The sequence below is a fragment of the Vombatus ursinus genome, unplaced genomic scaffold, assembly GCF_900497805.2.
Source record: "Vombatus ursinus unplaced genomic scaffold, bare-nosed wombat genome assembly UNPS02009062.1, whole genome shotgun sequence".
In the NCBI taxonomy this organism is placed as follows: Eukaryota; Metazoa; Chordata; class Mammalia; order Diprotodontia; family Vombatidae; genus Vombatus; species Vombatus ursinus.
Genome location: NW_020948840.1, coordinates 936,005 through 948,908, shown reverse-complemented (window position 1 = coordinate 948,908; position 12,904 = coordinate 936,005). Strand labels below are relative to the sequence as shown.

General features: G+C 38.2%; 1 protein-coding gene across 2 annotated transcripts in view; it reads right to left on the bottom strand.

The window, feature by feature from the left end:
• KLF11 (Kruppel like factor 11) overlaps positions 1-12,482 on the bottom strand; it is a 29,868-nt gene extending 17,386 nt beyond the window's left edge. Inside the window, exon 1 of one of the 2 annotated variants that reach the window (XM_027850591.1) lies at positions 12,340-12,482. In XM_027850591.1, coding sequence (XP_027706392.1) covers positions 12,340-12,393 — 54 coding nt within the window. In that variant the 5' untranslated portion in view covers positions 12,394-12,482. The other variant, XM_027850593.1, reaches the window with a different exon arrangement.
• Between the last annotated feature and the right edge of the window lie 422 nt (positions 12,483-12,904).

Here is a 12,904-nt window from a genome sequence, read left to right as displayed (position 1 = left end):
TGCTCATCATTTCATATAGCACAATAGTATTCCATTATATTCATATACCACAACTTGTTCAGCCATTCCCCGTTTGATGGGCATTCCCTCAATTTCCAATTCTTTGCCACCATAAGAGCTGCTATAAATATCTTTGTACATGTGGGTTCTTTTCTCGTTTTTATGATCTCTTTAGGATATGGACCTAGAAGTGGTATTGCTGGGTCAAAGGGTATGCACAATTTTATAGCCCTTTGGATATAGTTCCAAATTGCTCTTCAAAATGGTTGGATCATTTCACAACTCCACCAACAATGTATTAGTGTTCCAATTTTCCCACATTTTCAACATTTATCATTTTCCTCTTTTGTCATGTTAGCCAATCTGATAGGTGTGATATGGTACCTCAGAGTTGTTTTGATTTGCATTTCTCTAATCAATATTGATTTAGAACATCTTTTTCATATGACTATAGATAGCTTTAGTTTCTTCTTCTGCGAACTGCCTGTTTTTATCATTTGACCATTTATCAGTTGGAGAATGACTTGTATTCTTATAAATTTGACTCAGTTCTCTATATATTTTAGAAATGAGGCCTTTATCAGAGACACTGATTGTAAAAATTCTTTCCCAGGTTTCTGTTTCACTTCTAATCTTGCATGCATTGACTTTATTTGTGCAAAAACTTTTCAATTTAATGTAATCAAAATTGTCCATTTTGCATGTTATAATGTTCTCTATCTCTTCTTTGGTCATAAATTCTTCCCTTCTCCATAGATCTGAAAGGTAAATTATTCCTTGCTCTTCTAGTTTGCTTATAGTATCAATCTTTATATCTAAATTATGTACCCATTTTGAAGAGGAAATCAAAGCAATAATTAGGAGCTATTTGCCCAACTGTATGCCAAAAAATTTGACAATCTTAGTAAAATGGATGAATATTTACAAAAATATAAATTGCCCAGATTAATGAAAGAGGAAATAAAATACTTAACCCCATTTCAGAAAAAGAAATTGAACAAGCCATCAGTGAACTCCCTAAGAAAATCTCTCCAAGGCCAGATGGATTTACAAGTGAGTTCTATCAAACATTTGAAGAACAACTAATTCCAATACTATATAAACTATTTGGGAAAATAAGTGAAGGAATCCTACCAAATTCTTTTTATGAAACAAATATGATGATGATACCTGAGCCAAAACAGAAAAAGAAAATTATAGACTAATTTCCCTAATGAATATAGATGCAAAAATTTTAAATAAAGTATTAGCAAAGAGATTACAACAACTTATCTCAAGAATAATACACTATGACCAGTTAGAATTTGTAACAGGCATGCAGAACTGGTTCGATGTTAGGAAAACTATCAGCATGGTTGACCATATCAACAATAAAACTAACAGAAATCATATGATTATCTCAATAGATGAAGAAAAAGCATTTGACAAAATACAACACCCATTCCTATTAAAAACACTAGAGAGCATAGGAATAAATGGAGCCTTCCTTAAAATGATAGATAGCATCTATCAAAAACCATCAGCAATGATTTTATGTAATGGGGATAAGCTAGAAGCATTTCCAATAAGATCGGGCTGAAATAAGGATGTCCATTATCGCCACTGTTATTCAATATTGTGCTAGAATTGTTAGCTGTAGCAATTAGAGAAGAAAAGGAAATTAAAAGAATTAGAATAGGCAAAGAAGAAACAAAGCTATCACTCTTTGCAGATGATATGATGGTATATTTAGAGAATCCTAGAGAATCAAGTAAAAAACTACTTGAAATAATAAACAAATTTAGCAAAGTTGCAGGATATAAAATAAATCCACACAAATAATCGGCATTTCTATATATTAATAACAAAGCCCAGCAGCAAGAGATAGAGAAATTCCATTTAAAAATACTGTAGACACTATAAAATATTTGGGAGTCTACTTGCCAAACAAACCTAGGAACTATATGAACACAATTACAAAACACTTTTCACACAAATAAAGTCAAATCTAAATAATTGGAAAAATATCAGTTGCTCATGGGTAGGCCGAGCTAATATAATAAAAATGAGAATTCTACCTAATTAATTTACTTATTCAGTGCCATACCAATTAAACTACCAAAACATTATTTTATAAAGCTAGAAAAACAATAACAAAATTCATCTAGAAGAACCACAATCCAGAACATCAAAGGAACTGATGTAAAGAAATGCAAGGGAAGATGGCCTAGCTGTAACTGATCTTAAATTGCATTATAAAGCGGCAATCATCAAAACTACTTGGTACTAGCTAAGAAATAGAGTGATGAATCAGTGGAATAGGTTAGGTATGCAAGTGACAACAGTCCATGACTATACTAATCTACTATTTGATAAATCCAAAGACTCCAGCTTCTGGGATAAGAAATCACTATTTAGCAAAAACTGCTGGGAAAACTGAAAAATAGCATGGCAGAAACTGGGCATAGACCAATACCCTACACCAAGATAAAGTCAAAATGGGTACACAATTTAGATATAAAGATTGATACTACTTTCTGTTTCTATGCATAGTTGTCACCCTTAGTAGAAGGTAAGCATCCTGAAATAAGGGATTACTTAGGTTTTGTCTTTGTACTTGCTGGGAAAAAGAAGGCAATGATTAAATGCTTCTAGAAACTGAAAGGAAAAGTGACCAGTTTAAAGTCAAAAGGTAAATTAATGAATAGAACCCTGTCTCCCAACTCTTAGCCCCAGGTTGGGCTATTCTTTTGGCTCCAAGGAGAAAGGCAACTCCATGTCTCTTCTCACTCTTACTGGTTCTGAAGCTAAAATCAAATTAACGCTATAGCCACTATGCAAAAGGTGTGTCCATAAGAAACCCGAGCACAATCTCCCTTAACTTTCCAAACCAAAATGTACCCCCTGCTATCTCTCTCTAATATGTATTTTCTCCCCCTGTTCTAATGTAAATTCTATAAAGAAAGAGACTGCCTAGCTTTTGATTTTGTATCCCCAGCATTAGCATAAAGATCTGCACCTATTAAAGCTTAATAATTGCTTTTTTTCGTTCATTCATTCATAGATTTAGAGTTGGAAGGAGATTGAAGGATCATTTTGATGGGGTTGGGATCTGGGCCCCAGAAAGGAAAAACCCTGGACTTTCCCACAAGGCCAAATCCCATCAACTGGCCTTTCATTGTGGCTACACCCAATCTCCCAGTTCTGTTAACCTAGCCTGGCCTTCCTTTGGCTTACCTCCCCAAGTATGGTTCCTGGCCATTTCCCACCCTTAATCCTAGCTAGGCTCCATTCTCCCTTGGCCAGGAGGTCCAGGTCCCAGGAGTTCTGTTCACCCCAGCTTACTGGCCACTCCTAGGTCCCTCCCAGAGTCTTTCTGTATATAAGGTCCACCCCATCTCCATTAAGATGATCGGATTCTTAAAATCTAGCCAATAGCTTACTAATGTCCAGACTCCTTAAGAGTCTGCCCAATATGATGGATGTTGTAATAAACCTTGTCTTTGGCTGAAAGAAGGCTTGGGTCGAATTCTTTTGGGTAGGACCCACTTGTGATTTTGGGGTGCCAGCACCCCTGAACCTCTCCCTTATTTTTAAGGTAGGCCCAGTGCCTTTCACATACTACTTCTCCCCACACTCATCCCTTTCCAGTTTAGCCCCATCCCTCTGCAACCCAGATCTTCCTCTACCTTCATCTTCAATTGTAGTCTCTGGAATCCCTAACAAACACTCCTTCATCTTAGACTTCTCCCTCTTTCCATCTTCTTGTGCTCACCTGCCTCTCACCAGAAGACACTTTATCCTTGGCTACTCTCAAGGTTTTGGTTGGATACCTCGGGCCAGTGGGTACTAGACCTCTGCTGTGAGATTCATTTCATTCATCTACCTATGCCATTCCAGATCCTTGTTCCTTTCATGTACCGGGCCCCATGTGACTCTCCCTTATTTCTCAAAGACTCTGCCTTCCTCACTAACTCTACTACTTGCCCTCATTATTGGTGACATCAGTATGAATAGAACACTCTGGATTCCCAGTTAATTTACCTCCTCAGCTCCTAAAACTTATCCTCACCTCTACCTTGGGGTATATCTCACATTTCCTCAGGATCCTTTGCGCTTCTCATTGGACCCTTTGACTTCAAGGCAGGGCCATGGGCTCCAGAGCCTTGATTTAAAGAAGGACTCAGCACAGTTTTTCTCCCCATTTCCTGTAAGCTGCAATGCTTTCATAATTCTTTGGAACTCTCCATCACGCCCCCAAGCTGGGTAGCTTCCCCCACCCACTTTTCATCTTTTGTGTTTTATCTGTCCCCTTTAGATTTTAAGCTTCCTGAGGGCAGGGACTGTCTTTATTTTTATTTGTTTTTGTGTCCCCTGTGTTTACTTCAACTCCTGGCATATTGTAAGCACTTTATAAATGTTTATTGACTGACCTGCTTCTTCCTGAGGTGTGTCCTGGGAGTGATCACTGGGGAGACCTCACCATCACCCCAAACTGAGGCCCCTTCATGACCACATTCTCCACTCCTTCCAGCTTTCTCTCTGATTCCTTTACAGTGTTGAACAAGTTTCTCCTTGATTGAATTAGCTGGGATCTGCAGGGTGGCCTCCATCTTTACAGTTAAACAGCTCCTTATCTGCCTTTACTTTCTGTTTCCATAGTAGAATGTATGCACCCTGAGGTCAGGTATTATTTTGTTTTTGTCTTTGAATATAGAGTACTGGGCACAGCTGTCTACTAGCTCTGATGAAGTAAGCAGCTACTAAATGCTTCCTGAATCGAAAGGAAAAGTGACCAGATTAAGGTCATAAAGTAAATTATCTACTAAAAACCAGATCTCCCAAGTCAGCCCAGAAGTCTTTCTTCAATGCAAGAACGCTTGTGAGCTGCTCCTTTAGCACCTAGAAACAGTCATTTGGGGCAGCTAGTCGGTGGTACAGTGGTTAGCACCGGGCCTGGAGTCAGGAAGACTCATCTTTGTGCGTTCAAATTTGTCCTCAGACACTTACTAGCTGTGTGACCCTGGGCAAGTCATTTAACCCTTTTGCCTCAGTTTCCTCATCTGTAAAATAAGCTGAAGAAGGAAATGGCAAACCACTCCAGTATCTTTGCCCAAAAAAAACCCAAATGAGGTCACGGAGAGTGGGATATGACGGAACAACAACACACATTCATTTACCCAAATGCTTTTCAAGTCAAGAAAAAGAACCCTGGGTTGGGAGTCAGGAGATTCCAGTTCTAGTCCTGCTTCTGCCACTTATTGTGTTGGATAGGTCAGTTACCCTCTTTTGGCCTCAGTTTACTCACTTATTAGATGGGGAAGAGGAGGGAAGGAAGGGGTTGAACTAGGTCTTCCTAGCAGCTTAGTGCACATTCTGCAATCAAAAATTTACTGTATTTGCTCAAATCATGCCCCTCTTCTATTTCCTCCTCCCCTGTTTTAAGGAGGAATTATGAAATTATTTCCCCCACAGATGCAGTTTTTTTCCTGTGGGAGCATATATACGGTTGTCAGCATCCACCACAGTAGAAGACTTTCTAAACACTTGGTGAGAGCTATTAAAGAAATGCAAATAACCTCATATGCTGAAAGCAAAAGGAAGATGACTTCAGTGTTCCTTATGCTCTGTACAAGCCTTCAGAGACGCTAAGAAGGGAGAAATTATAGGAGGCCACATTCAGCAATTTTGGATTTGGAATCATTTTTCTGGATTGTATGTATTATAGTAATATGTGCAAGGAAGACACCTTGTTGGATAAGAGCCATTAAAGTTGTGTTTTGTTCTACTGAGTCAATAGATTTTTTAATCTTTATTTATTTATTTGTGTAATCAACAAAGAAAAAACACAAGGGGATCTTGCTTACACCTCTCGGTCAGTCACTTGTGACTATGCAGATGTATTCTACTGTGTGTAGAAAGCTGTCTGTGAAAGCCCACCCGTTGCTTTCTCATATTTTTGTTAAACCTGTTTTGTTAAACATGTCTTTAAACTCCCTCTTTATAACACAGATACACATAGAGAGTAGCAGCTACAAAATAAGAATGGCAATAAAAATGTCTGTTAATACACAGCAAAGCCCAAGAAAGGCAGTACTTGGAATAAAATCTATGACCTCATATATGTCCATATTACAGATTCACAAAATACGGATAAATAAGCAAGATAAACTAGATATTTTAATGTTGGAGAGTAAATCTGATGTCATAGGTGTCACTGAGACATAGTGAGCAAAAGCAGTGTGGTTCAATGGAAGGAGCACTGAATATGGCATTGTGGGAGCTGAATTTGAATCCCTAAAGGCTCTTTGGAACAGTGGAAGGAACCATGAATTCAGAAGAGTGCCTGGTTTTTAATTCTGATTCTGACACTTACTACCTATGTGATTTGGAGTTTATGGGGTATTCAGGGAGGACTAGCATCTCTTGTGTGAGGACTTTGCCAAGTCATTAATCCTCTTTGAATATGAAGGGCAAACAACAACATGTGACTTGGGCAAGTCACGTAGGTGCCATGGGTTTCACTTGCATTATCTTAGAAAATAAAGAGGTTGGACTAGCTGGCTTCTTAGGTCTCCTCCAGCCATGTAGGATCTATGATCCTATACGACTTTACCACTTTTGACATGTGTTAGCTTGGGCAAATCAGTGAACCTTTTCTGTTTCCCAGTTTCCTCATTTGAAATGAGAAGGTTGAACTAATAAATTATTATTTGTAATTATAAGATTATAATTATATATATATATAATTATGTAACTATAATTATAATTATAAGATTATAAGAGCTAACATTTATATAGTGCTTACTATGTGCTGGGCACTGTGCTAAGCACTTTACAATTATCTTATTTGATGTTTACAAGAATACCAGAAGTTAAGTGTTATTATCAGCCGCATTTTACAGATAAGGAAAGTGATTTGCCCAAGATCACACCTAGATGACATCTCAGGTCTGTTCCAGCTCTAGATTTATCATCCTAAGAATGTGACCCTGGAAAGGCATACCATATTCAAATGAAAGAGGGACAATGCTGCATTGCATACAGTGTTGATAAGATACTCATGAGGAAATTCAGGAAAACATTTGGGTAAAGATCAGCAGAGGGAGAAAGAGAAGCAATAGTGTCATGGAGTATGCCACAGATCACCTGGACAGAAAATAAATAAGGAATTCAAGAAATAGATCACAATTATGGCAAGGAGGCATAATATGATGGAAGTCTTTAACTATCAAGCCATCTGCTAGAGTTCTCAGTACCAAAAGCAGAACAGCTAATGATCTTGGATTGCCTTAAGGAAAATTTCACCCTTCAAAAGATAAAAGAACCAAACAAGGTTTGGTGCTAAATCAATTCTCACTAATGACTTAAGATTGCTTGCTAAAATAGAATCAATGAGAATCTTACTGGGAAGTAACTACTACATTTTAGAATTCATGGTGGAATAGGAAAAGTCGGCATATGATTCTGACATATTACCTGGAGCTGGGGAAGAGCAGATTTCAAAGGGTTCCTAGGAAGGCTAGGTGCTATATCATAGCCAAAAATTCAAAAGGATAAATTAATGTAAGAAGCATCATGAGAAGTTTTCAAAAATGTTGTCTGAAGATGCACATAAAAATACTTACAATGAGTAAGAAAAAGGGGCTCCTGTCTTATAGAGACTAATGTGAGTGTTCAGGGAAATCATCAATAAACTTAGATTTATTCTTATTTTTTGCCCCCCCAATAAAAAAATAGATAAAATAAAACAGAAAACAACCCCCAAACAACCCAAGCTCAGCCTTTCACTCTGTAAACTATTAAGCAAAAGAACATTTTTAAAAAGTGGCTTCAAATGATTTTACCTAAAACTATATTAACCTTTTGTTATTTACTGATTGATTAAACAATGGAAGCCTATGTCCATTAATTTTGATATGATAGCATTAACCATGATCCTGTTGTATTCCAGTGCAGAGTTTTGAAAGATGTGTATAGATTCTTAAAGCAAGGTGGGGGCAGGAAGCAGGCTGTAATGTCGGAGGGGGTGAAAGGGTGGGGAGAGGGAGGTGTTTAACAGAAACCAGGCTAAAAATCATAGCATAGTCCTGTAAAAGTAGTGTCCAGCATCCTAAAACTCAGAAAGGCCTGAGGCTGTTAAATATTATATGCAATAAAAACCTTTTGGTTTTTTGGGGTTTTTTTTGGTTTTTTGTCTTTTAAAAGATATGATAGAGAAACAAGAAGGATCAAAGAAAGGAAGGGACCATTACTCAGGGTAAATGGAATAATTATGAATGACAGAGAAAAGGCAAGACTTTTCTAATACGATTTCGTTTTTTTTCTTTGTCAATGATCTTTGGACTGAAAATCGATCTCTCCACTTCCTTTCTTCTCATTCTCTTCTTAACTCTCTACAGTCTAGCTTCCCATACCTCAGTATCCAAACTGCTCTCTCCAGAGTTACCAATGATCTCTTAATTGACAAATCTAATGGCCTTTTATCTACCCTCATTCTTCTTGACCTCTATGCGACATTTGACACTAATCATCACTCTCATTCTTAATATCCCCCTTTCCATAAGTTTCCATGGTACTACTCTATCCTGGTTCTCCTCAACTTGTCTGACCATTCCTTCTCAGTCTCCTTTGCGAGATCTTCTTCCAGGACGTGCCTGCTAAAGGTGGTCGCCCCACCCAAGGCTCTGTTCTGGGCCTTATCTCCTATGTCTATTTAGAGGTGTCAAACAAAAAGTCCCCTGGCCAGCAACACTCTCAAATGCAACCTGAACTAGACTAAAATGTAATTAGGAAAAGTTTAACAAAATAAATAGTAGAACATAGATAATGTTAATATGTAGCCACCACAGGGATTTTTAAGTGTAGTTTAGGAGTAATCTCAGAGTTGGTTCAATTATCATCTCTATTCAGATGGTTCTCAGATCTACTTATGTAGCCCTAACCCCTCTCCTAATCTCTAGATTCAAACCTCCCTCCCAAACTGGATGTCCTGTAGACGTCATAAACTCAACATGTCCAAAACCAAACTCATTATCTCCCCCTCCAAATCTGCCCCCTTCCAGATCTCCCTGTTACCGTCCAGTCCCTCTTACTGTGCCATCATCCTCCCAGGCAGCCAGGCTTCTACCCTAGGTGTCATTCTCCAGTACTCACTCTCATCCCCACCATCCAATTTTTTTGCCAAGTTCTGTGATTTGATTTTACTTTAGTAATATCTCAGATATACACCCCCTTCTCTCCCCTAATATTGCCACCACCCTACAACAGGCCTTCATCACCCCACACCTATACTATTTCAATAGCCAGCTGGTTGCTCTCCCTGCCTCAAATCTTTCCCTTCTCCTGTCATTCTTCAATCAGCTGAAACAGTTAATATTTCTAAAGCATATGGCACCCCCTATCCCTCATTCAATAAGCTGTAGTAGCTTCCTATCACCTCTAGAATCAAATATAAAACCCTCTATTTGGTATTCAAAACAGTTTACATCCTAGCTCCCTTCCCTCCCCACCACCCCCCACTTTTCCAGTCTTCTTAAATCTTGTCCCATCTACCCCCTCTGCAATCCATTGATGGCCTCCTTGCTGTTCCTAATCCAAATCTTTTTCTTTTCTTTTCTTTTTTTTTTTGGTAGGCGATAGGGTTAAGTGACTTGCCCAAGGTCACACAGCTAGTAAGTGTCAAGTGTCTGAGGCCGGATTTGAACTCAGGTCCCCCTGACTCCAGGGCCGGTGCTCTATTCACTGTGCCACTTAGCTGCCTCCAGATACTCCAAATCTTGACTGATATTTTCACCCCATGCCTGGAATAGTCTCCCATTTAATCTCTGCTTCTCATCTCATCTCTGCTTCCTGGCTTCCCTGGCATCCTTTCAAGACCCAGCCAAAATCCCAACTTCTACAAGAAGCCTCTCCCTTCTGTTGACTCTTTCCAGTTAATCCTATATATTTCTTGTTTATATATAGCTATTTTCATGTTCTCTCCCCGTTTAGACTGTGAGCTCCTTGTGATCAGGGTCTTTTCCTTTTCTTTGTATCCTCAGTGCTTAGCACAGTGCCTGACACATAGTAGGCACTTAATAAATGCTTAGTGACTGACTGAAAAGGGCAGAACAAAAATTATTAATATTGAGATGAAGACAAAGATAATAAAGATATATTAAAGCACACCTAGCTACCCTTGATGAATACAGATCCCTAGGGAGAAATGAACTACTTCCATGGATGCTTAAAAAATGGATAGTTGGGATTCCTAAGCCACTGTCAATGATCCATGGAAGATAGAGAATAGGAGAGATGGTATAGGAATGGAGAAAGGCAAATGTCCTGATTTCCTTTCCTCACCACCTATACCCTCTCCCAAAAAACGTTCTGTAAATCATTGGTTGTTCAGGTTGATTTTGAATCTTAGCAAAATTCTATGGCATATTATTAAGGAAATGGTTACTGCACATCTGGAAAAGGAAGCAATGAGCACAAAGAACCAGTATGGCTTCATCAAAAGCAGTTTATGCCAAACTAACCTCATTTCCTTTTTTTGGAAAGGGTTACTTGATAGGTAAATCAGGGGAATGCCATAGAGTTTACTTAGATTTCAGCAAAGTCTTTGACAATGTCTCTCATTCTTTTTATGGACAGAATGGAGAGATTCAGGCTAGGTGGTAATATGTAGCTAGACAGCTTTGAAATTGACACAATGTGTAGTTCCTAATGGGTCAAATGTGAACAGATGTCACTAGTAGAGGGCTCTAATGTTAAAGTTAGGGTTGGCATTGTGCTTTTAAACATTTTTAGAAAAAACTTGGTTTATTTGTTTTTGACTGAAAGAAGGTCTGGATTGAATTCTTTCAGGCAGGACTCATATGTCATGATTTTGGGATTCCAGGACCCCTAACCTCTAGACCTCATCACTCAATACCTACAATAATGTAAATGGAAAAAGAACAAATACACATGCACACATACCACGTAAAAAGTGAGTGCAACAAAAAGACAAAGATCAAGTATGACTCAAATGAAAATATATGATGGGATACCTTCAACACATCCCTTTGTGCACGTTTTTGGACTTTTTCAATATATTGATCAATTATGAAAAAAAAGAAAAAACTTGGTTAAAAGTTTAGATGACTTGTTGTGGAATTTGCAGATGATACAAAGCTGGGAGAGTTAACTAACAATTGGATGAGAGAATCAAGATTCAAAAGATTGAGCCAGGATAGAATTATGGGCTAAAGCTAATGAGAAGAAATTTATTAGGGTTAAAGTTTAAAAATCAGATTTAAAAATTAACTTTACAAGAACAACACGAGGAAAGCATGACCAGATAGCATTTGATCTGAGAAAGTTCCAATCATCTTAGCAGACAATAAACTTAATATGAGTCTGCATTGCTGTACCTGGAAGCATCACAGTGCTCATCTCATTAATAAAACAATTAAACAGTATTCAGTAATGTTAGCTTTGTTTAGCTGCCATATCTGCCACATTGTTGACTTGTATTGGGCTTTGTAGCTCATTAAAAACCCTACATCATTTTCCAGAACAACTACAGACACCATGGCTCTGCGATCTTGTATTTGGCAAGTTGATTTTTTTTTGTACCTAAGTGCTAGGCTTTACATTTATTTCTATTGACTTGCATCATAATAGTAGGCAACCAGGTGACTTGGGAGTCCCTGAGTTTGAATCCCACCTCAGACACTTAGGCACTTAACTTCCATTAGGTGCCTCAGTTTCCTCAAATGTAAAATAGGGATAATAACAGTACCTACTTCACCAGGTGGTTAACTCATATGAATTAATATATGTGAAGAACTTTTCAAACCTTAAAGTACTATATAAATGCTAGCTATTATTATCATTGTATTAGATTCAGACCAATAATCTACCCTTCCAGGATTCTTTTGGGTCCTGATTGTGTCATCTAGTGTATTTGCTATCCCTCTCAGCTTTGTGGTATCTGAAAATTTGGGGGACATGCCACCTATACCTTTATCTGAATCATTGATAAAAATGTTAAACAGCATAGGGTGGGGTATACATCATTGGGATAAAATGCTAAAGACTTTCTGCCTTACTGACAGTGAACCTGCTCTTTGAATCTGGTGATTGAACCAATTCTGAATCCATCTAATTGTCTCATTTTCTAATCCATAGGCCCCTATCTTTTCCACAAAATAGTTTGAGATATTTTATCAAAAGCTTTGCTCAAATCTAAGTAAATGGTATCTATGGCATTCTCATCTCTTAGTTCAGGAATTCTGTCAAAAAAGGAAACAGGGTCTAGACTCACCTGTTCTTGATGAAGCTCTGTTGGCTCTCTGATATTAATGCTTCTTACTCTAGATGTTCACTCACCGTCTGTTTGATGAGCCATTCTAGCATTTCCCCGGGAACTGATGTCGAGCTCATTCACCTATAGCTCACAGACTCTTTTCTCTTTCCTTTTTTCTGAAAACTGAGATGACGTTTGCCTTCTCCAGGCTTGTGGCCCCTCTCCTATTTTCCATGATCTTTCAAAGATCACTAATAGCAACTCAGCAGTTGCCTCAGCCTATTCTTGTAGAACTCAAGACTCAAGAATGGAGTTCACTGGGGCCAGGTAACTTGACCTCACCAAGGGCAGTTAATTATTCTCTCCTGATCTCCTTGTTTATTTTGGGTATCAACTTCCTGATAGGCTTTTTTTCTGCTTTCATTTCCAGTGCAAAGGTCATTCTCTAGGGCTGAAAACAAAACAAAACAAAATAAAACCAGAAGCAAAAGGAGAATTAAGCAGTTTTGACTTGTCTCAGTGGGTGGTTATTACCCCATACTCTCTAAGCAAAGGTCCTATACCTTCTTTAATCCTCTGTTTTCTCTTGATTTGGAGAATTAAATAAATAACCCTTTCTGTTGTCCTTAGCTTCATTCACCAGTCTCA